Source organism: Crocodylus porosus, unplaced genomic scaffold (genome assembly GCF_001723895.1).
Source record: "Crocodylus porosus isolate Cpor-Errol unplaced genomic scaffold, CroPor_comp1, whole genome shotgun sequence".
Lineage (NCBI taxonomy): Eukaryota > Metazoa > Chordata > Crocodylia > Crocodylidae > Crocodylus > Crocodylus porosus.
The window spans coordinates 109,409,923-109,436,710 of record NW_017728906.1 but is presented as its reverse complement, the minus strand read 5'-3'; the positions used below and the strand labels follow the sequence as shown (position 1 = coordinate 109,436,710).

Here is a 26,788-nt window from a genome sequence, read left to right as displayed (position 1 = left end):
GCTGATCCCCCCTGACTAGTTTATAACAGGCCACTAGATCCCCCCTCAGCCTTCTCTTGTGGAGGCTGAACAGGTTCAGGTCACATAGCCTCTCCTCGTAGGGCCTGCCCTGTTGTCCCCGGATCATGCGGGTGGCCCTCCTCTGGACCCTCTCCATGTTGTCCACATCCCTCCTGAAGTGCGACGCCCAGAACCGGACACAGTACTCCAGCTGTGGCCTGACCAGTGCCGCATAGAGGGGGGAGTAGAGATGTGCTGAGAGGTTAAGCATTCCTTGCCAAGGTAAGACTATGTCTCATTTGATGTCTGTTGGACAATGGAGAATTTGTTTCTGATAATGAGCTGGACAAGGTTAGGGGGATGTTTGAAAGCTAGGATCAGAGGAGCTGGGAATATTTTTCTCAAGGTCTGATTGTTTGTCAAGTATAGGCTCTAGTAGTTTGGTGGTTCTTGTGATCAGTTCCAGTGTGTGGTGGTAGATGATCAGCAACAGTGTGCTGTCACAGCAGGGGGGAGCAGGAATCATATTTATAAGTAACTGTGGGATATTTGGATAGCTCTTTCAAATGCACAGTCTATTTCTCTACTGGAATGTCCTTGTTGTATAAAGGCAGATTTTAGGCTGATCATGTGAGCATCACAAGCATTCTCCTCAGAGCTGAGGCAGCGGTATCTGAGAACCTGGATGTAGAGTACAGCTTTTTTTGGCGTTCTTGCGATGATTGCTGGGGGTTGTAGGTGACAAGCAGAGAAATTCTGTTGTCTAGTATTGATGATGTAGCAGGTTAGAGTGAGATCTGAACCTGCCTTTGTTGATTTGAATGGCTACAGTTTTTGGCTTGTACTATAATTGTAGAAACTCCTGCTTTAGATCCTTAAGGTGTTCATCCCAGTTGCTAAGACCATAGCTGAGCTGGTTGTAATTTTGAGGCTGGCTGTAGATGATGGATCTAATGGTGTACTCTGGTCTCTGAATGAAAGCTGGTGGCAAGAAGGTGGTTGTGGCAGTTGATAGGCAGTTGATAGGTTTATATGTTTATCTTTGCATCCATCTTATATTGTAAAACCCTCTAAACCATGTTTAAAATCAAAATGATTGCAGATTTTCTGCACTTTTTTTATTTATAAAAGTTCAATTATTTCTTTTTGGAAGATCTTAAAGTAAATTTCATCAATACAAATTCCTGAATCCAGTGTAGTGGTATTCTTTAATCAAATTCATTTTCATAACTTACAAATATTCTTCAAGTGTTATGCTGGGAAATTACTTTGAAAACATATGAGGACGAGAACATGAAATTGTCACCATGTGGTTTTCAAGTAAGTAGGTTGTGCTCTTATCTATGCATGTTATTCCAGACTTGTACTATTAGCAAAAATAATGAGAGCTTTAAATGTGTTATTGCGATGTCAAGGACATAGAGGAAGAGGGAATAAAACCTAGGTGGGGCTTTTTTGGGGGGGAAGAGGGTTAATTATTGTACAATGTTTACATGTTGGCTTTATGCACAAATAACATTCCTCAAGATAAGATTTTTTTGTTTGTTTGTGTATGATCTAGACACTATTGAGAGGTTTATTTTCAGGCACACAGGGACTGAACAAGTACCGAATCGGATTTACCCTTAGGGAAAGTTCCTTCTTAAAAGCTTTAGTTGTGTTATGTTTTTGCCCTTTTTCTGACAGCATCCAACCACTGACATCAGTCCTGCATCAGGTTGTACATAACATAGAATGAATGACTTTTTATAAGCTAATCTTTTCATCTTGAGACATTTGAATCTATATCTATCTTACCTGAGAGTTACAGAGGGCCATAAGCTGAATATGAACCAATGGTGTGCTCTCGTTGCAAAAAAGGCCAACAGCAGACTGGGTTGTATTAACAAATATGCATGCCTCTTAAGTCAAGAGAAGTGATGCTTGTGCTCTATTCAGCACTACCAAGGTCTCACTTGGAGTACAGTGTCCAGTTTTGGGACCCACACTTCAAGAAGGATGTGGACAGATTGGAGGGAGTCCAGAAGAGAACGACAAAAATGATTAGGAGAATAAGTGATGCACGTTCCCTGGAGGCTGGGGGGTATGGTGACCGCCCACAGGTGGCAGCAGTGGTGGAGGTGGTAGGGGTGTAGCAGTGGCAAACGGGAAACTCCTGCAGGTCACCGTGGCAGTGTCGGGGGTGAGAGGGGTTGGGGTGGCGAGCAGCAACGACCTGCAGGTGCTGCTGGCAGCATTGGTGGAAGTTCTCTCAGGCGGTGCACTGCCAATCTCAGGGGGTGCATGTGCACCCCCTACACACCACCAATGATTAGGGGCCTGTGAAGCAAGACTTATGAGGTAACATTGAAAAAACTAGAGTGATTTTAGGCTGGAGTAAAGAAGACTGATGGGGGAATTTGATAACAATCTTCAAATACCTGAACAGTGATTATACAGAGGCTGGATGTGGGCTTTTCTCTGTGGCTATAGGGGACAGAACTAGAAGCAATGGCTTCAAGCTTCAGCAGGAGAAATTGATGTTGGAGATTAGGAGAAACATGCTGACTATGAGATTGCTCAGGCACTGGAAGAGGCCACTTAGTTAAATTGTGGACTCTCCATCCTTGCAATTTCAAGAGGAGGTTGAACAGGGTTGGAGGATTTAGTTAGGGGTGATCCTACCTTGAGCAGGGGGCTAGACTAGATGACTTAAGGTCTTTTCCAGCCCTATTTCCCTATGCGTTTATGAACATGGAAGCAAAGCATTACCTATAGGACAGCCTCATGGTCGATTCCTGCAATGTCCAACAAGAAAGATTGCTTTTAATTTTGAAGTACCTTCCCATCTTACCTCCAAAGCCTTTGGCATCTATCATGCAAGTATAGCAGAAAAATAGCACACTCAGCTTCAGAATAATCTCCCAGATTAGAAGTTGGCAGTTAACCATGGAAAAGACAGCTGTAATGATGCAGTAACTGCCACCTCCTTGCTGGTAAAGTAAGCAGCTTAAGATCTGAGTGACATAAGTTGGAAACCAAAACTCAGCAGGAAGAAAACTGTATCAGAGAAGAATATTGTGAACTCAGGGGTAAACGTAGAGTAAACGTGCTACTTTGTGTAATAGAAAAAATCTAGGGAAAGGGCCCTATGCCAGATGTCTATGGCCAGATCAAGTAGTGGTATCTAAGGCATGCTACTGACACCTTTGACAAGATCTAAGGAATGACACAGGTAACCAGGTCCAAAACATGGATGGTGTTCCTCTTCTTGTGTTTTAAAGGAAGGACTGTCCCTGCTCTGTTTTCAAATGAAGGGTTTTAGGAAAAGGTCCTGAACTATATACACAAAGGGGAGAAAGGACTCTGCCTTCATCTATGCCACAGAGGAGAAAGAGGCTGAAAACATAATCCTGCCCTCAGCATTCCCTATTGGTTGGCTTATCTTACTGGTTTTTGTAGAACCCATTCTCAGGCACCTGAGACTCCCCCAAGCTTTATATCATAAGCAGGGATCCTAGTTTTCTCTGATTTAAAAAAAACAACCCAATTCTTGGATTTAAAAAAGTAATCCAAAATCGACATTTTTCCATGATATATAGTGGTGCTTCATTTTGATCACATAAAAATGTTGATTTTGGGTTACTTTTTTTATGGAATCATAGAATCAAAGGACCGGAAGGTCCCCTGCCATAGGCAGGAGGTTACTGGGCTCAAACAAGCTCAACGAGGTGCTTGTCCAGCCTCCTCTTGAACACCTCCAAGGATGGCAACTGCACCCCCTCTGCTGGGATTGTGTTCCAGATTCTAGATACCCTTACAGAAAAGAAGTTTTTCCTTATGTCCAGCCTAAATTTTTCCTCAGTTAGCTTGTGTGCGTTGTTCCTTGTCCTCCCAAAGGGTAACTTTCTGAAGAGTTGCTGCCGTAGATCTTGATATTCTCCCTTGACATACTTGTAGGCAGCTATCAGGTCTTGTCTTGCTCAGACCCAACAAACCCAGTCTCTCCTCATAGGGCCTATCTTCCATGCCCCTAATCTTATGGGTCAGGGATGACATGTAGGGGATGCATGGGGGTGCACCCCCTGTCAGGCCGCACTCCCTGTTTAGCTAGTGGGCGGGGGGCAGGCAGGCGCACCAGTGCCCCCACTGTGAGCGCTGTGCCACTTCCAGAAGTGGCTGCAGGAGTTCTGGAAGCAACACGGCCACTTTTACAGTGAGTAAGATCAGCTGCAGGAGACCCTGCCCTCAGTCGCTGACTGGTGTCGGGGGGGGCACATGCCCCCCCGACTCAAGAGGCACCAGACACCAATGATATTGGTGGCCCTTTGCTGTACCCTTTTGAGCTTATCCACATCCTTCCTGAAGTGTGATGTCCAGAACTGAATACAATACTCCAGCTGTGGCCTCACCAACTCTGAATAGAGGAGGAGGAGCACCTCTCTGGATCTGTTCACAACACATCAGCTGATATTAGCCAGAGTTCTATTTGCCCTGCTGGCAACTACACTACACTGTTGACTCATATTCATCTTCTGGTCTATTGTCACCCCCAGGTCCCTTTCAGATGCAGTGCCAGCCATTGTATAGTCGTGGTGAAGGTTCTTCCTACCCAGATGAAGGACCTGGCACTTGTCCCTATTGAACCTCATCTGATTGTATTCAGCCCATAGGGCCAGTCTGTCAAAGTCATACTGGACCCTTTTCCTATCATTAGATGTGCCCACATTTCCCCACAGCTTGGTGTCATCTGCAAACTTAATCATTGCGCTTTTCACCCTCTCATCCCAATCATTGATAAAGCTGTTAAAGAGCATGGACCCAAGCAACGATCCCTGGGGGGACACTACTGAAGACAGCCCTCCAGGATGAGGCCATCCCATCAATTACAACCTCTAGGATCAGCCTCTGAGATAGTTGCCAACCCACCTCACTGGAGACTGGTCTAAGCCAGTACCCTCCAGCTTAAATGAAAGAATCTCATGGGAAAGTGTCAAAGACCTTGCTGAAGTCTGGGAAAATGAAATCAACCTCATGTTCCTTGTCCATCTGGTTAGTTACCTGCTTGTAAAAGGACACCAGGCGTGACCTACCCCCAACAAAGCTGTGCTGGTTGCTTCTTACTACACCACCAGTTGCAAGCTTGTGCCTCTTTGACAATTTTTTCAAATATTTTGCCCAGGACCAAAGTCAGACTGACCTGTCTGTAGTTTGCAGGGTCATCCCTCTTCCCTTTCTTAAAGTTGGGTACCATGTTATCCCTCTTCCAGTCATTTGGGACCACTCCTGAGTCCCACAACTCTTCAAACAGCTTCAGCAGGGGCCCTGCTATGAACTCATCCAGTTCTTTCAGGACTCTCAGATGCAGGTCATCTGGCCCAGCTGGCTTGAACACATCCAAATGTTCTAAGACTATCCTCACCTGTTTGGGACTGATTTCATGCGGACTGTTGTCTTCCCCATCTTCCCTGGGCCTCTGGACAGGTGAACAGCTCCCATCTGATTTCAGGAATACCAATATGAAGTAAGTATTTAGGAGCTCTGCTTTTTCATGGGGATCAACTGTGGGCTGCTCCCCCGTATTCAGTAGGGGTCCCACAGTGGAGCTTGATTTTTTTCTTGCTCTCTATGTACCTATAGAAGGACTTTTTGTTGTTTTTCATTTCAGTTGCCAGCTTGATCTCCATGCCTGCCTTGGCTTTCCATGTCTCATACCTGTAGACCCTATCCACGTTTGTACTCCTCTCTGGATGCTGAACTGTTTTTCCACCGCTTATATGCTTCTTCTTTTTTTTCAGAAGTTCCCTAATATCCCTATTGAGCTAAGCTGGTCTCCTAGCCCCTTTCCTGCTTTTTGACTGTGTGGGGATGGCCTCTTTTTGAGCAGTGAGAATTGCCCCCTTAAGGAAGCACCACCTTTTTAATCTGAAAATTGGCGATTTTCTTTTCAGAGAAAATCAGGATCCCTGATGATGAGGTCAAGTACCTACACTCGTTGTTACCAACTACACTGGGCACATAGGGGCCTGTAAATTAAGTTTTGCAATGCTTGGTGCAAGAGAGTCAACAGAGAATCAACCTTTATTATAAACACCACTCTGCACATATAGGATTTTAAAATAAAATCAGAAAGTGGTTCTTGGAGAGATGGCATTTAAATTCCAAACTATGGAAGTAAGTAATAATAATTTTGACTTCACTCTCAAATCAGCATTGGTCTCCCTTTCCATTGTTTTGGAGAGTGGGTTGAACCTGATGATAAGTGATAAAGTTATTAAGTCATCTCTAAACAACTTTCCATTTTACTACAGGGTCTTCAAACTGTTAGAGCTCACAGGAGAAGTTGGAATGCTTTATATACTGCTTATAGGAAATGTAATGGTAGGAAAAGGCATTGGAGAACAAAAAAATAATTATAGTAATCCCACATAGTACTGAATAAATTGGTTTAAGATATTTTACTTATATAATCATAGGTAAAATCTTTGTTACATACCACAAGTATATTTACTGTATCTTATAAAATATTCTCAGATCCCAAAAGTTAGTAGTTTAGAAACAAGTACTTTTTAGCAGAAATGATAATTGGATGACATACTGGAAATGAGCTGAGTATATAAAAAAGACCTGCACACCTCCACAAAGGAGTCCCACATCTTTCTAACTATGAAAAAATGGGATAGATACCTTGAACTATATTGACCTTTTACTCAGATCTACAAAACCAAACCACCATTTTTCTATGAAATGGTAAATTCTATAAAAGTTACCATATATAAAACACAGCAATAACAAATCCCATTAATATAAGGATACACAGATGCACAGAAGCCACAAAAACCATGCAGCACTCAAGCACTTAAGTTATGGGAGGAAAAATGTTCTCAAGAACATATGGAAAAATTCATTGCTAAGCCATTCTTCTAGTAGAGTCAGAAATAAAATCAGGCAATAACAAATTAACATAATCCTCCTCTCCCATCCCCAGCCCAGGAACAATAGAGTCTGAATCTTGTCCAGGTGAGATGTTCAATATCTGCATTCCAAACCTTGGGCAACACACTAAGTCTAATGTCTTAACAGCAAAAAGCTTTTTCTACACTTATAAAAACTAATATGTTTCTCTAAGTCACTAATGAAAATGAGCATAAGCAACATCAGTTAAGTGATACTACAATATTTAGTGAAAAATTTGAATTATTATATTTCTTCTCCACCTGACAGTATTTACAGAAAAAAAAATCTTGTCTGAACATTTAACTATTAGACCTGCAAAATGGTTTGCTATTCTATCCTGTAAATCAATATATTTTAATATATACGTGTATTTGGTCACTCATGAGTGTAAATGTATGGATTCGAGAAGAGCAGCAATTGCAGGTAGAGACATCAAATGATCTTTCTGTCAGAGTTGAGCCAAAGGTTCAATATGGGATTAGGGCCCTTTGTATGGATGTAGGGGTCTTCTTCACCTTCCTACATAGGGGTCATCTTCACCTTCCTGCCTGATATCTCATCATCAGTCCACATACTCTCATCCCTGCATCTCTGAACTCCTAATACTCTGAGCTACTGAGAGCTCTTTGCATTCCTATGATCCCTGACTACGTCCTGTGTTAGAATCCCAGCAACCTCCCTTCTTTCAATATAGTCCAAGAAGCTAAAGTAAAGCCGAAGTGAAAAAGGGCCAGTGCAGAAGTCAGTGCCTGACTCAGATCCCTGCTGTCAAAGAGAAGTGTCTTTGTTTAGTTACAAATGAATTCCTGCTCTTTACCTAATTGGACATTGAGAAATTTTAGTTTAGAGGCATTTTTGGTGTTTATTTTATGAGTAAAAATCAAAAGGACTGATGGGCATGTCTACATGAGATGCTACATTGACACAGTGGTGAGCTACAATGCCACGCTTGTTATAGCATCAGCTGGCAAGAACTGTGATGCCAACGCTACTGAGCAGTAGCAACCTATTGTTGATATGCGCAGTAGGGTTGAAGACAACCTGTGTGCTGCTGGGATTGTGCAGTTATGACACAGTAACAACAGAGCAGTCAGGTGCAGATGTAGACATGCCCACTGAGGCTTAAACAGATTCTGGGCTCCACAGGTCCCTTACGATACGCCATCTAGCTGGACCTCTGCTCCCCTCCAAGACAGGCATCTTTGAATTAATTTGTTCAATAACATCACTCACTTAGAACACTTACATAAGAACTGTAGAATGATCTGTTATTCAAGGATATATAATTAAAGAAATTCTGCCTATTATAGTAGTATTTACTTATGCACGGACTGAGGGAAAATGATTCACACACCCTTCTCTCAAGTACTTTTTCTCCTTTGTTGGATTATTAGGGATCATGATTTAAACCTATGGAGAATAGGTCTTAGGAAATGCAAACTACAGATAGACTAACATTTTCCTGAGACCAGAGTCTGTCTTAGGCTACATCCTCCCCCCTCATGTCTTACTTCAAAATGTTTGAGGACATAAACCTGAGGACTGCTAGTGACAGAAGAAGTTGAGATCAGGAAAATGTACCCATCAAAGGAGTGTGTGTGAGCCTATTAGTTAAACATCTAGCTAAGGGCTGATCAATTAATCAAGTCCATTTTTATTTCATGTACTTGTAGAAACGGCACTACAGCACTAGCCCTCTTCTGTATATTTTTTTCTATTGAAGCTCACATTCATTAATGGTTCAAAGCCTTTTCTCTGTCTTCTGTGCTGAAAGAGTGCAAGCAGCAGAATTAGTAAAACTAAAGCGATCAGTGCTCCTCCAAGTGTGGAACCAACCATTACAGCCCAAGCATGAGTTTCTTCAAATGCCTCTGTAAAGAAACAACATCTTAGTATAGACTGGGAATATTTTTGCTCTTAGAAATCACAAGGAAGATGAATAACTCTAACAACTGCATAACTATTATTTGTATCAACGCAACAACCACAGCCCACAAAGAATCAGGCTCTGGTGTGTAGGTTATGTGTAACAGACAAATGCATTGTGTTATAATGTTAGAGCCCTTGCACTGGAGACCTCTGTTCAGGTCCCAGCTCAAAACAGGGCAGTGGAGCCAGAATATAGGCATTGTTTACCCAAATCCTAGACAAGTTTTCTAACCCTTGAGTGTGAGGCCTTGGGCGGGGACAGGGGAGGGGTGGGAAGAGAGAGAGAGAGAGAGAGAGGGAGAGAGAGAGGTGAGAAGAGTGATATTCCATTACCTACTCTTTTTTGGTTTGTAAGAGACAACTGGATTGGCTGAAATGCTAACTTCCAGAGCAGACTTACGGCTGAGAATCAAGATAGCAGATATGTACTTTCCCCCAGGCCATAGGGAAATAACTGTTCTCCTTAGGGCTTTCATATCTGAATGCCTGTGTATGAAAGTTTGAACTGCCATGCATCTTACCATGGAACTCCTTTCACACTTCAGCAACTTACCCGGCAGCTCAATGGCATAGGTGTAACCAAGTTGCTCTGCAGTTAGAAAAAGTTGATCATTGGTCACCGGAGGGAAGAAAGGGACCATGTTGTACAGCCTGTTGTGGCCAATAGGTGCCAGCTCCTCAGGCCAAACACTGTCAGATGGGTTAAATCGCTTCATCCATTCATCAAAGACAGCATCAGTAAAAGAGTGAAGGACCTGCGGATTCAAATACACACGTACCACAGGCACATTTAACACCTAATTTCAACATTTTATATTTTAAAAAATAATTGGGACATGACATGTTGTAAGGAAAGACACAGCAGTAGAAGAGAGTTGTACAAGTAATGCAGTAGATGCTGTAGCACTGCAGGGTATGGAACTCCTCAAAGCTACATTGCAAGGCACCGATCATCCTTGATTAAGTGCATCAGTTCCACTGCCTCAGCAGCAGAGAAAGGCTCAAGCTGTGAGTCAGAGAGCATCGCAGTTTGGTCTCAACTTATTTCTTGCCAGCTTTTTACCTTGGTAATTCAGCTGTACTGCCCATTGGACTGGGAAAGCAAAGCTCCCACCCTGCCAGCCATTCCCTGCCCACCTGATTAGGAATAGGTACTTGGTGATGCCCACTCTCGCCTCATAATGTGTCCTGAAGAGTAATTGACCCATGACAGAGGAAAGGGACATGTTCTCATTTCTTTTCATGAACTCATAAAGTAGTTTACTCTTGAGATTGGGCCTGTTCTTTTCCAACCCCCCATCCTGCCTTGTGCATCCAGACTGGTACTAGGACCAGGACTGGGCTGCTTTCCCCCACCCCTCATGCATCTGGATCGGGGCCACTCTGTCCTGCCCCCACCCCAGGCAGATGGATCAAATTCCCCGCAGCCAGATCGGATTTGTGGAGAGACCTGGCACTGCCTATCTGGCCCATGGTGTGAAAAGATTAGAAAACACTGCTCTAGTCCATGAGCTCCACATTGCACTCATAAAGGCAAGAAATCTAAATTAATGTAACTATTATATAGTTACTATTATACAGTAACTATTGTATAGAAGTAATAAAAGGCACTAAAAGGTATAAGTTAAAGGAAAATGGGGGAATATTTCACTAAGTACTGGGAGGGTGTGGTTGCTTCATTCCTCCATCCTGAGTCAACTTGAACTGTACTGGGAAGTGAGGTTTAAGGAGTAGAGGGTAGAAGCTACATCTTGGTAAGTTAGTAAGATTGTTTTAAAAATAATTGCAGTTGAATCCACACAGTCTAATGTGCATGTAACGTATATGTTTAGGGACCGAAAAAGGTCTGTTTAGTCTCTCCCCTCATTAGAAAACTTCCCTCCAAGTAGAAACACTATTGTAACTGTGTCAGAACTCTGAAACCACAAAGGAACGACATATATTGCACTTCTCCAAAAATTCTGTGGAATGAGGTGATCCTCATGAGTTGGAAACAGTCTCCTATACCTTCTGCATGTAAACACGTTTAAGCAAATAAACTGTTTTCTTCAGATTGCCATTTTTTGAAATGCATGTTTTTCCTCTTTTATCGGCTCTTTTCACTCATTATTTTCATCTCTTAAATTAGGGCAGACCTTAGGAGGCTAAATATATGGTCTGATTTTCAAATGTGCCAAGTTCTCAGAGATGATCTCTGATCTCTGCTTTTTAAATCCAAACATTTCTTCCAGGAGTCAAACTTTTAGGTTACCCACTAGAGGGCACTCAAGACACTCCCAAGAATGAAAGCTCCTGTAGTGAATATAACAGTATAAGACAGGAAAATCATTGATGTAGTTGTGATAGTGGAGAAGTATGATAGAAGCAAAATTTGTCAGATGAGATAGTATCTTTTATTGAACCAACTTGTACAGTTGGTAAAAATAGGAGACAAGCTTTCAGGCCTCAAGCAATCTTAATCATGTCTGAGAAAGAGTCCAGTTAAATACAAGTCAGACTAATTGCTTTATCTTAACCTAATTATGTTAATACACTTCATTGCTTAAAAGGGCAGTGGACAATTATCACCTGTGAATCAGAGGGAAGCCAACAGAGAGGAGGTGAGAGGTAGATGATAATGAGCAACACAACCACAATCATCGAGAAAGGGGACCTTTTATTAAGGATCTTGAAAACTTAAAGAAATGTCTGCTTCTTCAGCAATCCCTCACAGTCGAGGACGATTTTCTTCCATGATTGTCTTATCTGTGGATCTGAAGATGGGTGATGTGGCTGATCTGGGATTGACAGACTCTGTTGCAAATAGGGCATATGTTTTCATGTAGGGTGGGTGGTTCTGGATTCTTGATACAGTCCACAATATACTGTTTCTGCCACTCCCATTTGTCCATCTCCTGTTGTCATCCTAACGTTTCAGAGTACTGAGATCCTTGCAGCAGACTCCTCCTCCATTTGCGGTGGTCCTGAGTGATAATTTTCCACAAGTTGACTCAGTGTTGCATTTTTTTCAAGTTGGCCTTGAGGGAGTCCTTGAAAAGCTTTCTTTGCCCTCCTCCTGAAAATATACCTTGACTGAGCTGGGAGAATAAAACTTGCTTCAGGAGTTTAGAGTCAGACAACTGGATGACATGGCCGACCCAGCAAAGTTGGTGTCAGATGATCATCACCTCGATGCTTATGGTGGTTGCTTACGAGAAGCCACTAACTTTGGTGTATCTATCTTCCCACTGGATTTGAAGCATCTTCCACAGTCAGCACTGATGGTACTTCTCCAATGACCTGAGGTGTCTCTTGTACACTGTCCACATCTCAGCTTTGTACAGTAAGGTAAGGATCACAACTGCTTTATAAACTATGAGCTTAGTTTTGGATTGAATGTCATGATCTTCAAATACCCATTTCCTCAGGTGTCTGAAGACTGAATTTGCACATTTGAGGCAACATTGGATTACTTTGTTAATGTCAGCCTTCTGTGAGAGATGGCTTCTAAGGTACAGGAAATATTCAACTTCCTCCAGAGTCTCACCATGAATCTGAATTACTAGAGCTGGTGATTGCTAATTAAGAGCTTGTTGATAGAGAACCTTCATCTTCTGAATGTTAAGCGTCAGTCCCATTTTCTCATATGCCTTCAAAAAGATATCAGCAATTGCCTGAAGGTCTGCTTCCGAGTGACCACAAACTACAGCGTCATCAGCATACTGAAACTCAATGATTAAGATTGGGGTGGTCTTGGTTTTGGCTCACAGTCAGCTGACATTAAACAGTTTACCATTTATTCAGTAGTTTAGCTCCATTCTGACTTGAAGCTTGTTGGTGGTCTAATGTAGCATCACGGTAAGAAATATCAAGAAGAGTATTGGAGCAATGACACAGCCTCACTTAACTCCCATCTTAGCCTCAAAGGGATCTGTGATAGATCCATTACAGAGAACCACCGTTCACAAACCATCCTAAGGATGGAGGAGACCTGATCAAAGAAAGAAAAGCAACCAATACTGTTGGAAGGAGCATTTTGAAGATCTTGTCAATCAAGAGTCTGTTGCTGATAAGAGCATTCTCAACTCCATCCAACAACACCCAGTCAGAGATGATCCTGGAATCCCTTCAACCCTTGATGAGGTGAGAAAAGCCATCAAGCAGGTGAAGAATAACAAGCATCTGGAACTGATGGAATCCCCACTGAAATCTTCAAGCAAGGGAGAGAGGAGCTCATACCACATCTCCATGTCCTCATCTTAAGGATTTGAAATGATTAGGAAATCCCAGATGGCCTTAGGGATTGTGACAATCTTTTGGAAATTACAGAGGGATCACCTTGCTGTCCACCACAGGAAAGATCATTAAACACATTTTGGCCCCATTCTGCCTAACACAAATTGTTAATTTCCTTAAGATTAGTTAGCTTACAGCAGCGGTTCTGAACCTCTTTCAGTTTACATACCCCTTGGTCTCAGGGTGAGACGTCACGTGCCCCCTAAGAGCAATGTTTCCAGTGCGAGGTTGAGGCATGGAGCAGGAGCAGGAGTAGGATATCTGGTTTCCACACGCATGCACAATTTATGGCAGTAGAACCCCGGCAATTTGTCAAGACTTTTTTTAGGCCCTTTGACCTGTGTTAGATAATTCATGAAATATATCTTGTGTACCCCCCTGATGAGGCTTCATGTACCCCTGGGGGTACATGTAGCCCTGATTCAGAACCGCTGGCTTAGAGGACTGTTTTGTCCCTGGCAGCTTTTGGGTGATCTGGATAGGAATAGGGTTGATATTAAGACATTTGGTAGCAAGGTGGTAACCTGCTCCTTCAGATGCAACTCTTGTTATATTTATCTGTGCTTTTGTCACCTCAAAGTGTGAATTACTGTACTGGGCTCTACATAAGGCCACTCACTCAGCTGGTTACACCAATGCAGAATGCAACTATTCACACATTAAACAGTACTTAATGATGAAAAGACATTAAGTCATAGACTACACTGCCTGACACACAGTTCCCTAGTGAAGTTTAAAAGGTTGGTTTGAGTTTAACAAAATGGTAGGTAGTTTAGGAGCCTCTTATGAAGGTGCCACTATTATAATCAGGGAAGGCACATGAGCCCTGAACTCAAAGGCTTAGAAGGACAGAAGAAGTGGCAGAACATTTTCTAGTAAGATTGTCTCTTGAATACATTCCTTTACACCTCATCTATTTTCTTAAACTTTCACGGTGAGTTTAATGAAGGAAAACAGGACAGGAGAAAGTTTATAAATTTTATTTTGTATATTTTTAAATATCTGAGAAAATGGCCAGAGATTCAAAATAGGTTCTCCTCTTCAAGTTTAAGAAAAATCAACTTAAGCTGATTTAGGCTGTGGCTGTGGCGCAAATGTGCCAAGTACTATCTAAACATAAAGGAGCACACAGTGCCTGCTTCAAGGAACATCCTGGCTTTTCTCTATTTTGGATCATGTTATGAGCAATGTAAGGCTAAAGAAGACATTCAAATACCACAGTAAGATTCAACTATATTTGTACAAATATCTTTGATTATATATTTAAATGTCCAGGGAAATAGATCTCTGGACTGACTTTGCTTCTATGGACACATTTAAAATGCTGATTTTGAAAATGGGTATGAGAAATCATTCTGGTTTGCAAGATCAGGATCTAGCTATTCTATACTCTTGCCTCCCTTCTAGTACCTTAACATGAATGGTAAATCGGATTGAACTGGACTCTAGTACTCCCACGTGATAACATGTTAGTTTCACTGCAGTACATATCGTCTCTGAATTTGATTGCTTCTTTATTTCCAGCAACTTGCTGTTTGTACCCTAGAATGCTTGTTAGAGAATATTATACTCAAGCTCATTTCATACACTTATGGCATACCAAAATTGCAGTAAGATTCCTCATTACTGAATTGTTCACTGTACTCTTCAAAATATTTGGCCCACAAACAACACAATGGAAAATACGCTACAAAATAAATACAATGACCAAACAGAGGTAAGGTATTACCAGTCCCCCGTATCATCCATCCCCCACCCCCCACCCTTTTTTTTCTTTTTTCTTATTTTAAAAACACTGCTTGCCAGCAGGCATCTTATTTCAGCATGCATCTGAACTACTGATTGCAGCTCATTAATGACTTCCAGTCATTAGAAAGCTAGATTTGTCTTCAAAGAGGCTTAAGAATCAGAAAGGTGCCACGGTGAAGGATACAAAAGCTCTGAAGGAAATAAATGAGAGTGCTACTACCTGATTATTTGAGATAACAACTACAATAATGGAGTACAAGCTTACAATAAGGCTAAGGAAGAAAAGAATACAAGTGGAATTTCTTTATCCAATAATTATGGTTTAATCTAAAAAAGTAAGTAGAATTTAGCAAGTGTCTATAAGGAAGGCAAATGTATAGCAGGCTCAGCTAACAATGTTAAGCTTTGTTCACTGCTGTTTGCTATCTTCTAGTTTACTAAATTATCTGACTACCCTTCTCTTAGGCCTCAGAAAATTAGATGTCCCCATGAGCAATCAAATAAGCTACTGACTCAGACTGAGACTACAGTATCCAAAAATATGTAGTCCTAGCCTCAAGATATCCTTTGCTGAGATATTGACAGAAACATGATGTGAAATTCAAATTCTGTCTGTCTACAGTCATCGGATAAAAGACTTTCGCACTTTGAATCACAGTTCTTCTTCCCTAATAGTTGAATTTGGATTGCATTTACCATCTTGACATTTCCTCCCAGTTCCTTTAAGTATTAATAGATGTGACAGTATTCAAGAAGAGAGGGAAACCTCATTTTGTATGTGAAGGAATGGTTTCTAGGTAAATCATTTCACTACTGCAGGCCTGCAAATCCCTGCTGAGGCATTGAGGCACATTCATTTACAATCACTGTAGGAAAGGGATGTCAAAGATATGGCCCCCCAAAGTGCTGGCCATGGGTCTTGGAACTGATCCAAAGGCAGCATGTGGGACACACCAGATGGCCCCACATGCCATGCATGGCACCCACTCAAGTTCATGCTCTGGAGCAGCAGAGCAGCCACTGCATGCAGCACAGCTGTGCAGCAGCTCCATGAACCTTGCCACAGACCCTGGGATCCAGGCCAGACCCCTGGGGAACCCAGCTTGATTCCTCTTCCTAGTGATGACTTCTGTTTGAGTGTGATGATCCAACCAGTTATATAGCCACCTTTACAGCACTTTCATCTAGTCCACATTCCTTAGCTTGTTGATAAGAATATCATAGTGTCAGGTGCTTTGCTAGAAACAAGGTATACCACATCCACTGTTTTCCCCACATGCCACATGTGGAAACCACTCCAGCCACTCCAGAACCCTGAATCAGCATGCAGGGCCAATCTGTCGGTCCAGTCCAGCCCACACACCAGCCCCCATGCCTCTCATCCAGTGCATGGGGCCAGATGGGTTTGACACCCCTGCATTAGAAAAATGACTTACCACAAAAATTGGATCATTGGCTGCTGCATGAGGGAGAGCACTGGTTCCATTCAGGAAAGAGTGAACCAGGTTATGAAGGCTCATCACTGGAGACACAAAAGCTCCATCTGGGTGTTCAAACCCTTCCAGGGCATTCCTGTGTTTAGGGTAAAACAACGTGAAGTAACCATCTATTGACCAACTCTACCTACAAACACATAAATAATAACCTTTCCCTGGGCAAAACAAGCTTCAGAAATCAGAGCACAAACCTGAAGCTGAAACTGGAATTCCGGAAAAATGGCGGACTATCAAACTCTTGGAGTGAAAGACAGTTCCGAATATCTTCCATGGTAGGCAGCTGCTCCTTCAACCTTCCTAGTGGGTTCCTTCTCAGTAGCCCTTCATTAGTCCCATTACACAGAGAAACCAGACGATTGTAGTCATCCAAGCTTAGAATAAAATTAAGGTTGCATAGAACAGTTAGACCAGGTTGAGAAAGTAAACAGAAGCCATCCACTGTGGCCCCCCTTGAGGCCAGGGAGACTGATCCTACCAACGCTGGTGTGTATTAGGCATATGAACAGTCTCAGTTGTCTTAAGAGGTTCCATACAAAGAAAATGTTTGGGCCATTCTTTGGGAACTGGAATCATCAGCCTGTTTTGAAATGAAATAGCTTCAGACCTGCTCCAAGTTTTAGATTTCTGTCTCAGAATGGGGATACAGATGTTACCAAGCATGTCTTTAACAGTGATGTATTAAATTTGGGCTAATTTTATGATGATAGTTTCTCTGAGGAAATTGTACTCCCACAGCTGACACACAGCCTAGATGTCTGGACAACAGCAATGATTCTGAATCAAGTCTGAGCAGCTCTTCTCGTCTCCCTTCTTCCCCAGGCATAGGATCATAGGAAAGTAGGGGTAAAAGAGACTTCACAAGCCCCCTGTTCAAGGCAGGATCATTCCCAACTAAACTGTCTCAACCAAGTGTCTGTTCAACCAGTTCTTGAAAAATTCCAAGGACAGAGATTCAACAGTTTCTCTAAGTAGCTTCTTCCAATGCCTGATCAACCTCATAGTCAGAAAGTTCCTCCTAATCTTCAACTTAAATTTCCCCTGCTAAAGCTTGAGCCCATTGCTCCTAGTCCTGCCCCCTATACCCATAGAGAAAAACCCATCTCCAGTCTCTGTGTTATCTGAAGAATGTTATCAAATCCCCCCTCGGTTTTCTCTTTTCCTGACTAAAATAACCAAAGTTTTTTCAATCTTTCCTCATAAGTCTTGCTTCTCAGGCCCCTCATCATTTTTGTTGCTTTCCTTTGGACTCTCTCCAATCTGTCCACATCCTTCTCAATGCGTGGGGTTCAAAACTGGACACCGTATTCCAAGTGAGGACTCACCAGTGCTGAATAGACCTAAAGAATTACTTCTCCCAAGTTGTAAAAGACAACCCTGTTGACAAAATACCACCCTGTTGGCCGTTTTTGAAACAAGAGCTCACAGTTGGTTTATAGTCAGCTTATGGCCTACTGTAACCCCCAGGTCTTTCTCTTTAGTACTGCAGCCTAACCAGTCATTCTCCAGTCTGTATCTGTGCATTCAATTACTCAATACCATGTGGAGGACTTTGCACTTGTCCTCATTGAATCTCATCTGATTGATTGTGAGCCATTTCTCCAGTCTATCCAAGTCATTCTGGATGCTAGCCTCCAAAGTGTCTGCAACTCCACCCAACTTGCTGTTATCGGCAAATTTGCTAAGTGTGTACTTAATCCCTTCGATCAAATCATTACAGAAAGTATTAACACTGATTCCAGGACTGAGCCCTTGGGAGCCCAACTTGATAGCTCCTCCTACTGAAGACCAGGGATCCTGCTTTTCTCTGATAAAAAAATCCCAAATTTGTTTATATAAAACAAACCCAAAATCCACATTTTTCCATATATATATTAGTGGTGTTTCATTTTAATCATGGAAAAATGTGGATTTTGAGGGGGGGGGGGTTGCCAAAAATTTCGGATTTTTTTTATCACAGAAAACCAGGATCCCTCCTGATGACCACTGGTTGAGCATGATGATCCAATTACTTATACTTACCCATTTACTTATACCTTACAGCACTTTCACCTAGTTTGCATTCCTTAGCTTGTTAATGAGAATGTCACGGTTCCAGAAGCCCTGCTAAAATCAAGGCATATCACATTCACTGCTCTCCCCACATCCACAGAACCTGTCACCTTATGGTAGAAGGAAAACATGTTGGTCAGACTTGTCTTGCTCTTAGTGAATCCAGGCTGGAGCTTCCTGCTCACCTGTTCTTCTCTAGGTGCTTCACAATAGATTCTTTGAGGACCTGCTCTATGATCTTTCCAGGTATTGAGGTCAGGTTGATTGGCCAGACGCTCCTTCTTTCCTTTCTTAAAGACAGACACTATATTTGCCCTTTTCCAGTCATCTGGGACCTCACCTGACCTCCACCCATTCTCAAAGAGGATAGCCAATGGGTATGAAATTACTTCAGTAAATTTCTTCAGTACCCCAGGGTGCATTCCATCCAGCCCTGCTGTCTTGAAAGCATCTAATCCCTATTTTTTTCTTCTATTACTCTAGGATGCTGTCTTCTTCCCAAATTTTACTGCCAACTGCATTTACGATCTGGTAGCTGTCCCTATTTGTGTAGGCTAAAGTAAAATATACATTAAATACTTCAAACTTCTCTGTATAATCCATAACGAGATTGCCTTTTGTATTTCGTAAGGGACCTACTGTTTCTCTGGTCTTCCTCTAACTTTTGTCTATTTATTGTACACAAATTTGTCAGAGGTATGTGAACTTCCCAAGGGATGGAGAAAAAAATCCAGAGGCAAGTGAAGAGGCAAGTGAAGAGTCAAGGGATTTAGATAAAAATATATTAAGGGGGAAGCAACAGCAGAAGCCTTACCAATATTTTCAGGGAAAAGATAAGATAATCAGTTAGATGCCTTATACCAGTATGAAAAGCGTAGGTAACAAACAGGAAGCATTGGAGGTCTAATACAAGCACAGAATTATAATATAATTGGGATTACAGAGATATGGTGAGCTAGTTCATAGACTGAAGAGCCTCCCTGATGGGTATAGCTTGTTCAGGAAGGATATGCAAGGGAAGAAAAGGAAAAGGTGTTGCTCTATATAGAAAGGCGATGTATACATGTTCTGAGGTGCAGTACAAAGTAGAAGGGAGGCCTATTGAAAGCCTCTGGGTAAAGCTCAGAGAGGACAACAGCATGTTATGGGGGATGTTATGGTGGGTGTCTGCTACAGGCCTCCAAACCAGGAGGAGGAGGTAGATGAGGCCTTCTTTAAACCACTGATGGAAGCTTTCAAATCTGAGGACTTGGTTTTCACGTGGTACTTTCATTATTGGGGAATCTTTTGTGAAGGAAACACAGCAGTGCATAGGCAATCCAGCAAATTCTTGGAATGTGTTGGGGATAACTTTTAACTGATATAGATGATATACAGTCCAAGTAGGAGGTAAGCTCTTCTTGACTCACTACTCAAACAGGGAGAAATTGATTGAGAATATGGAGGTGAAAGGTAACTTCAGTGACAATGACCATGAAATAATAAAGTTCATGATCCTAAGGGGAGGAAGAAAGGAGCACTTCAGAAAAACTTAAAATTGATTTTAACAAACTCAGGAAATTGGTGGGCAGGATCCCCTGGGAGAAAAGTTTGAGGAGGGTAGGAGTGCAGGAAAGCTGACTGTATTTCAAGGAGGCACTTTTAAGGGCACAGGAGCAAGCTATCTTGATCCAACAAAAGCATAGGAAGTACAATAAGAAACCAGCCTGGCTAGAAAGGAATTTCTTCAGTGAGTTAAAACTCAAAAAGGAATAATATAAAAAGTTAAACTTAGTCATAGCACTAGGGAAAAGTATAAGAATATCACACAAGGAGAAAATTAAGGTGGCTAAAGCATGTTTTGAAATGCAACTTTTATATTATGTTTTGAAATGCAACTGGTAAGGGACATACAAGGCAATAAAAAGGGTTTCTACAAATATGTCAAAAGTAAGAGGAAGACCAGAGAAATAACAGGTCCATTATGTTCAAAAGCAAGTGAAAGAGTATTTCCATAGATAATTGGAGTAAAAAATATAAAGAAAATCCCACTCCTGTAATATAGGTGAAGACAAAGTTTAGAAACATATCAGTTTTCAAGGTAAAAATCCTCTGTTCTTCATCAGGGTAGCAGCCATACAAAAAGAGCAAGAGTTATAAAACTGATGACTAAAGTTAGAATTTTAAGTAGATATTTAAGCACCTACATAAGTGCTTCTGAGTTTTCAAAAGCACTCATTTTCTAGCAGCTCCTCTTGAATTTATGCCTTCCAAAACTTGATTGATATATGAGTATTATAATTTTATGTGTTATTTAAATGTTCAATTACATCTCAAAGCTCCAGTCCTAAAAATGCCACAGTTGAGGACGTACCCTTACATGGCCATTTGCCAGATCAGTATGTTGATTTATAAGATGTTAATTCAGTTTCATTTTAAAGGGCGGCACCTACATGAGAACTGACTGAGTGGTAGCTCATTACTACTGTGCTGTAGTATCACATGGCAGGAAGCATGATACAATACAAGCTACTGTGCAGTCAGCATCACCTAAAAGCTGTCCAGTGATGCTACTCCACTGTAACTCCAGTTACTGCTCAATCATTTAGTACTTGTTTATACTAAGTATGCAAGTACTAGATGACTGTGCAATAACAACTGCACAGTCAGCGTCTCATGTAGATGTGGTCAAGAAGTCTGTAAATCTGGGGCAAAATTTAGATCTCTTTGATGTAAAGGCCCTAACTCAGGTGTAAAGGCCCTAAGTACAATACAGCTAGCATCTCACCATTGGTATTTTCTAGCATCACTGAAAGATCAAAAATGTTGGGTAGCACACATGTGCCCTCAGCTCCCCCCAACCACACCACACTGGACCTCTGCCAAGCAAGGAATTACCACAGAGGTAAGTGGGGCTAGTGAGAGGGAGAGGCAAAGTAAAGGGCCAGCTATAGGGGATCCAGAAGAGTTTTTCTACCCTCTGGTCCCCATAGCTGTGCCGGGAGGGAGCCATGCTCCTGAGCTGCATGAATAGACCACGCAAACAGGTGCACTCTACAAGGGTGTGCCAGAGTTTGCATGGGAGTTCACGCAGGAGGGCACACAGGAGGGGCTTGAACTCCAGGCATTGGCAGCCTTGGACAAAGACTTCGGGTGAGCAGAATTGAAGGAGTCCTTCAGTGGTGGTAAGTACATGGCAAGCAGCCAGGCAAGCAGCCAGGAACACTTCCCCTGTGATGCCCCCCACCTGGGGCTCCTTTGAGGCCTCCACCCAGACAGAGCCCTTGGGGTGTTATCAGCACCCTAGCACCCTGTCTGCAGGGGTTGCCTGGCGAGGCCTCTATGGCCTTGGGGGTGGGGGGAAACAGGAGTCCCCTCACTGGTCCCTCATGTGCCCAGCTTGAAGCCCTGAAGGGGCGGGTGAGGGAACTCCAGGCAGAGGTTAGCAGGCTGCAGGGGATCAGGGTTGGAGAGGATGAGATTGATGGGTACTTTCATTTTCTGCAGGACCACACACTTAGTGGGGTAACACCATGGGAAGGACCCAATGCAGATGTCTGGAAGATGGGAACCTCCAGAGCCAGATATTACACTGCTGGGACAACTTCCCTGGTGCAGCTGGGGAACAGATACAAGGCCCTGGCATCACTGGAGAAGAGTGCAGCAGAGGGAGCCACAACCTCCACCATGCACGCTGAGGGGACAGTCAGACAGCTGGAGGAAGAGATGCCAAGTCATCATGGTAGGAGACTTCCTCCTGATAGGAATGGAGGGAGTCATCTGTCACCTGGATCCCATGGTACAGGAGGTATGCTACCTGCCTGGAGCCTGGACTTGAGACATCACTGCAAGAATTACTGACCTCATCTGGCCCTCATACTAATATTCCATGGCCCTCATCCATGTGGGTACAAATGATGCAGCCAAGAGTATTCTGGGCCATATCATGAGTGACTACAAAGTTCTGGGGGCCAGGCTTAGGAGATCAGGGGTGCAGGTGGTTTTCTCATTGATTCTCCCAGTCAGCGGTCATAGCCAGCATCAAGACAACTGTATTAGAGAAGTCAACTTGCAGCTCTGGAGTTGGTGCCATTGTGTGGGTTTTGGCTTCTTCAACCATGATCTGCACTTCCATGAAAGAGATATGCTGGGATGTGATGGTCTTCATCTCTCTTTGAAAGGTAAGAGTCTGTTCTCTTACATGTTGGCTGATCTCCTACGTAGAGCTTTAAACTAAGTTTATTGGTGGGGAAGGGGATGCAGAAGACAGAGAGAATCTAGGATCAGTGAACCATGAGCCATGCGTTGATCCACATAAGTATTTTTGGGCCCAATAGATATCAGGACAGGGGGGTACCAAGGGCACCTAATGGGGGGCTAAAGTGTCTCTATACCAATGCTATGAGTATGGGAAACAAGCAGGAAGAGCTCACACTCCTGCTTGCAAAAAAAGACTTTGACCTGGTTGGATTAACTGAAACCTGGTGGGACCCTACCCATGACTGGGAAGTAGGCATTGAGGGCTATAGGCTGTACAGACACAACAAAGTGGGGAAAATGTTGGGAGGAGGCATTGCTCTCTATGATAAGGAACAATACACATCCCCTATAATCAAAATGGGATCAGAAGAGGGGCAAACTGAGGTACTGTAGGTCAGAATACAAGGAGGTCAGGGGGAAAGGGACTTGGTAATGGGGGGCTATTACAGACTGCCACACCAGGAGGATGAGCTAGACCTGGAATTCTCAAGGCAGCTGTCAGAGGCAGTACACTCAAGGGACGTGGTTGTCATGGGTGACCTAAATTACCCCAACATCTGCTGGGAGCAGCAGTCAGCTAGATCTGACCATTCATGTAGGTTCTTAACCTGCATACAGGACCTTCACCTAACACAGGAGGTATACAGTCCCACTAGGGAAAATGCCTTTCTGGACTTGGTGTTTGCTACAAGGGATGACCTGGTGGGAGATATGCAGATACAGGGTAACCTAGGGGATAGTGACCACCAATTGTTAGAATTCACTATCTGGCAAAAAGTGGGAAAGATAACCAGTAGAGCAGAAGTGCTAGACTTCAAAAAGGCTAACTTCAGTGAGCTCAGAAGATTAGTAAGCAAGGCACTGAAGGACAAGAGCATTGGTGAGATGAGAGTCCAGGAAGGGTGGTCATTAGGACTGTGTAAAATTTCGCCAGCTGTTTAGATTCAACACTGTTTCAACTCATTTCAAGCTCAAAACAGTGAAATTGAATCAAAATGAAGGGCTTTGAAACAGCCTCGAAACAAAACAAGGCTAGTCAAAACATTTCAAAAGTTTCAAAATGTTTAGGGTTTCAAAGCAGCCAGCAGCAAGGTGGTAGGGGACAGGGGAGAACCAGGGAAGCACTACCAACAGCAGCCAGGAGTGCAGCTTTGGCTCTCCTCACCTCCCATTGCTAGGATGTGGGAAGCCGATGACAGCACAGGGGAAGGAACTGAGCCTGGGCTCAGTTCCCATCCCCAGCGCTAAATCAGGCCCGATCTAGCACTGGCAATGGGAAGTCAACCCAGCTGGGCTGATTTCCTTCCCCCAGCCCCCAGCCCAATCTAGCACTAGCAATGGGAAGTCAGCTCAGCTGGGCTGAATTCCCTCCCCCAGCCTGATCTTCAAAACAGCGTCAAAACAGCCTCACTGTTCCGATGAAGCAAAACAGAACAGCTGTTTCAAATTGAAAAGAAATTCGAAATAGAATGCTGTTCCATCGAAACCTCAAAACTCAAGGTGAAACAGAACGGTGCCATTTTGCACAGCCCTAGTGGTCATTCCTCAAGGGAACTATCCTTCAAGTACAGAAGGGGACAATCCCATTGCACATAAAGAGGCGGGGAGGGTAAAGGGCTAAGAAACCCTCTTGACTGAACAGGGAAATCCAGGAAAGCCTAGGGGTGAAAAAAGAGGCATACAGACTGTGAAAGGAGCAGATAGCCACCAAGGAGGAGTATACCTACTTGGCTCACGCTTGCAGGAAATGAGTTAGAAAGGCCAAAGCAGCAACAGAACTCAGGCTGGCAACAAAAATTAAAGACAACAGAAAGTCTTTCTTCAGGTATATAGGGAACAAAAAGAAGGCTTATGGTAACATAGGACCCCTACAGGACAGACTAGGGCAATTGGTGACAGATAAGAGGGACAAAACTGAGCTCTTCAATGAGTTTTTTGCTTCTGTATTCCTAAACATGGATCAAGACAAATCTCCCAATAGGACTACAGACAGGCACAGGAGGGTCATAAATCCACCAAGAGTTAGCACCAACCTAAGGGACATTTGGAGGGGATGGATGCATTTAAGTCTGCAGGCCCAGGTGATCTTCATCCAAGCATGCTGAAGGAATTGGCCACTGTCATAGCAGAACCACTGGCATGACTGTTTGAGCACTCATGGTGCTCAAGACAGGTCCCAGAACACTGGAAAAGGGCCAACATGGTCGCTATTTTCAAGGAGGGGAGGAAGAAGGATCCAAGTAACTGTAGGCCTGTTAGTCTCACCTCTATCCTTGGGAAAACCTCTGAAACAATTATTAAGGATTACCTTTGTGGGAGTCCAGCAGGAAAAATAATGCTGAAGGGCAACCAGCACAGGTTCATAGCAGGTAGATTCTGTCTGACTAATCTTGTTTCTTTTTACGACCAGGTCACAAAATGCTTAGATGCAGGAGTCAAGGCTGATGTCATTTCTTGGATTTTAAAAAGGCCTTCGATATGGTGTCTCACCCCATTCTAATAAATAAACTAAGTGGCTGTGACATAGATGATTACATGGTTAGGTGGGTGGCAAATCAACTTAAGGGACACACCCAGAGAGTGGTGGTAGATGGGTCGGTATTGACCTGGAAAGGTGTAGGCAGTAGGGTCCCCCAGAGTTCAGTCCTTGGACCAGTGCTGTTCAATATCTTCATCAGTGTTTTGGATGAGGCCGTGGAGAGCACTCTGTCCAAATTCATGGACAACGCCAAATTATGGGGCAAAGTAAACACACTAGTGGGCAGGTAATGGATTCAGGTGGATTTGGACAAGCTGAAAAAGTAGGCAAAACAAAATAGGATGCAGTTTAACAAAGATAAGTGCAAAGTACTGCACCTAGGGAGAAGGAAGCTCCAACACACCTACAGACTGGGAGATGACTTCCTAAGCAGCACAAAAGCAGAAAGGGTCATAGTCTCAGGGTCATAGTCAACACCAAGATGGACATGAGTCACCATGTTGTGACAAAGTGATCAATAAAACTAACTGTGCTCTGCAATCATGCAACAGCAGGTGTATCATGAACAAGTCTAGGAAAGTGATACTTCCCCTCTATGCGGCTTTGGTAAGGCCGTAGCTGGTGTGCTGTGTTCAGTTTTGGTCGTCACACCTCAAGAGGGATGTGGAAAAACTTGAGAGGGTCCAGAGGAGGGCTACTTGGATGATTAGGGGCCTTCAGGTAAGGTCCTATGAGGAGAGATTGAGGGACCTGGATCTCTTCAGCCTCTGCAAGAAAAGGCTGAGAGGGGATCTAGTGGCTGTCTACACATTTGTCAAGGGGGGACACCAAGGAATAGGAGATGCTCTGTTTACCAGGGCACCCCTTGGAGTTACTAGAAACAACTGCCACAAACTGACAGAGAGCACATTTAGATTAGACACCAGGAAGAATGTCTTTACGGTAAAGGTTACCAGAATCTGGAATGGGCTTCCAAGGGAGGTGGTACTCTCCCCTACCTTGGAGGTCTTTAAGAGGAGACTGGACAAACACCTGGCTGGGGTCATCTGGCTGCGCTCTTTCCTTCCCAGGGCAGGGGGTCAGACTCGATGATCTACTAATGTTCCTTCTGACCCTAAACTTCTATGAAATCTATGTTTCTAAAACAAAACTTTCAAGGGCAGTTGAGTGACAAATGGAACTACCACCCTCATATTTCTGCTCTAACAAGTGAGCCTCTAGTATGTCAAGCACTTGTAATATCAGTTAGTCTTAAAATGACCGTGTTAAGAAAAAAAATTGTATCCAAAAACTCAATTTATAAAGCAAACTTGCAAAATACATGTGGAGAAATCTTTCATGGAATCCATGTACGCAGCTTCACAATTTTTAGATGGGAATGTAAGCTCTTTGTCTCACATTTGGCAGAAATTGGGAGGGAAAAAAGTAGTTAAAGGGCATGTGTAGACAAAATGGAGGCCCTAAATTGAAGCAGTGAGTTTTTAAACCCACCACTTCAATTTAGAGTGAAGTAAACCCCATGTCATGCACACACCCCACACTTACCTGCCCCTCTGGCAGTGGGGAGGGGAGGGCAAGTTGCCAGTGGGTGGAGTTTCATAGTTTCATAGTTTCATAGTTTGTAGGGTTGGAAGGG

At 43.1% G+C, this 26,788-nt stretch overlaps 1 protein-coding gene across 1 annotated transcript in view; it reads right to left on the bottom strand.

The window, feature by feature from the left end:
• Positions 1-6,435: 6,435 nt before the first annotated feature.
• DCT (dopachrome tautomerase) overlaps positions 6,436-26,788 on the bottom strand; it is a 36,915-nt gene continuing 16,562 nt past the window's right edge. The window contains exons 5-8 of the mRNA XM_019529754.1: positions 16,577-16,756; positions 16,326-16,461; positions 9,419-9,620; positions 6,436-8,807 (exon numbers count right to left, since the gene is read on the bottom strand). Coding sequence (XP_019385299.1) covers positions 8,626-8,807; positions 9,419-9,620; positions 16,326-16,461; positions 16,577-16,756 — 700 coding nt within the window. The 3' untranslated portion in view covers positions 6,436-8,625. The remainder of the gene's footprint in view (positions 8,808-9,418; positions 9,621-16,325; positions 16,462-16,576; positions 16,757-26,788) is intronic.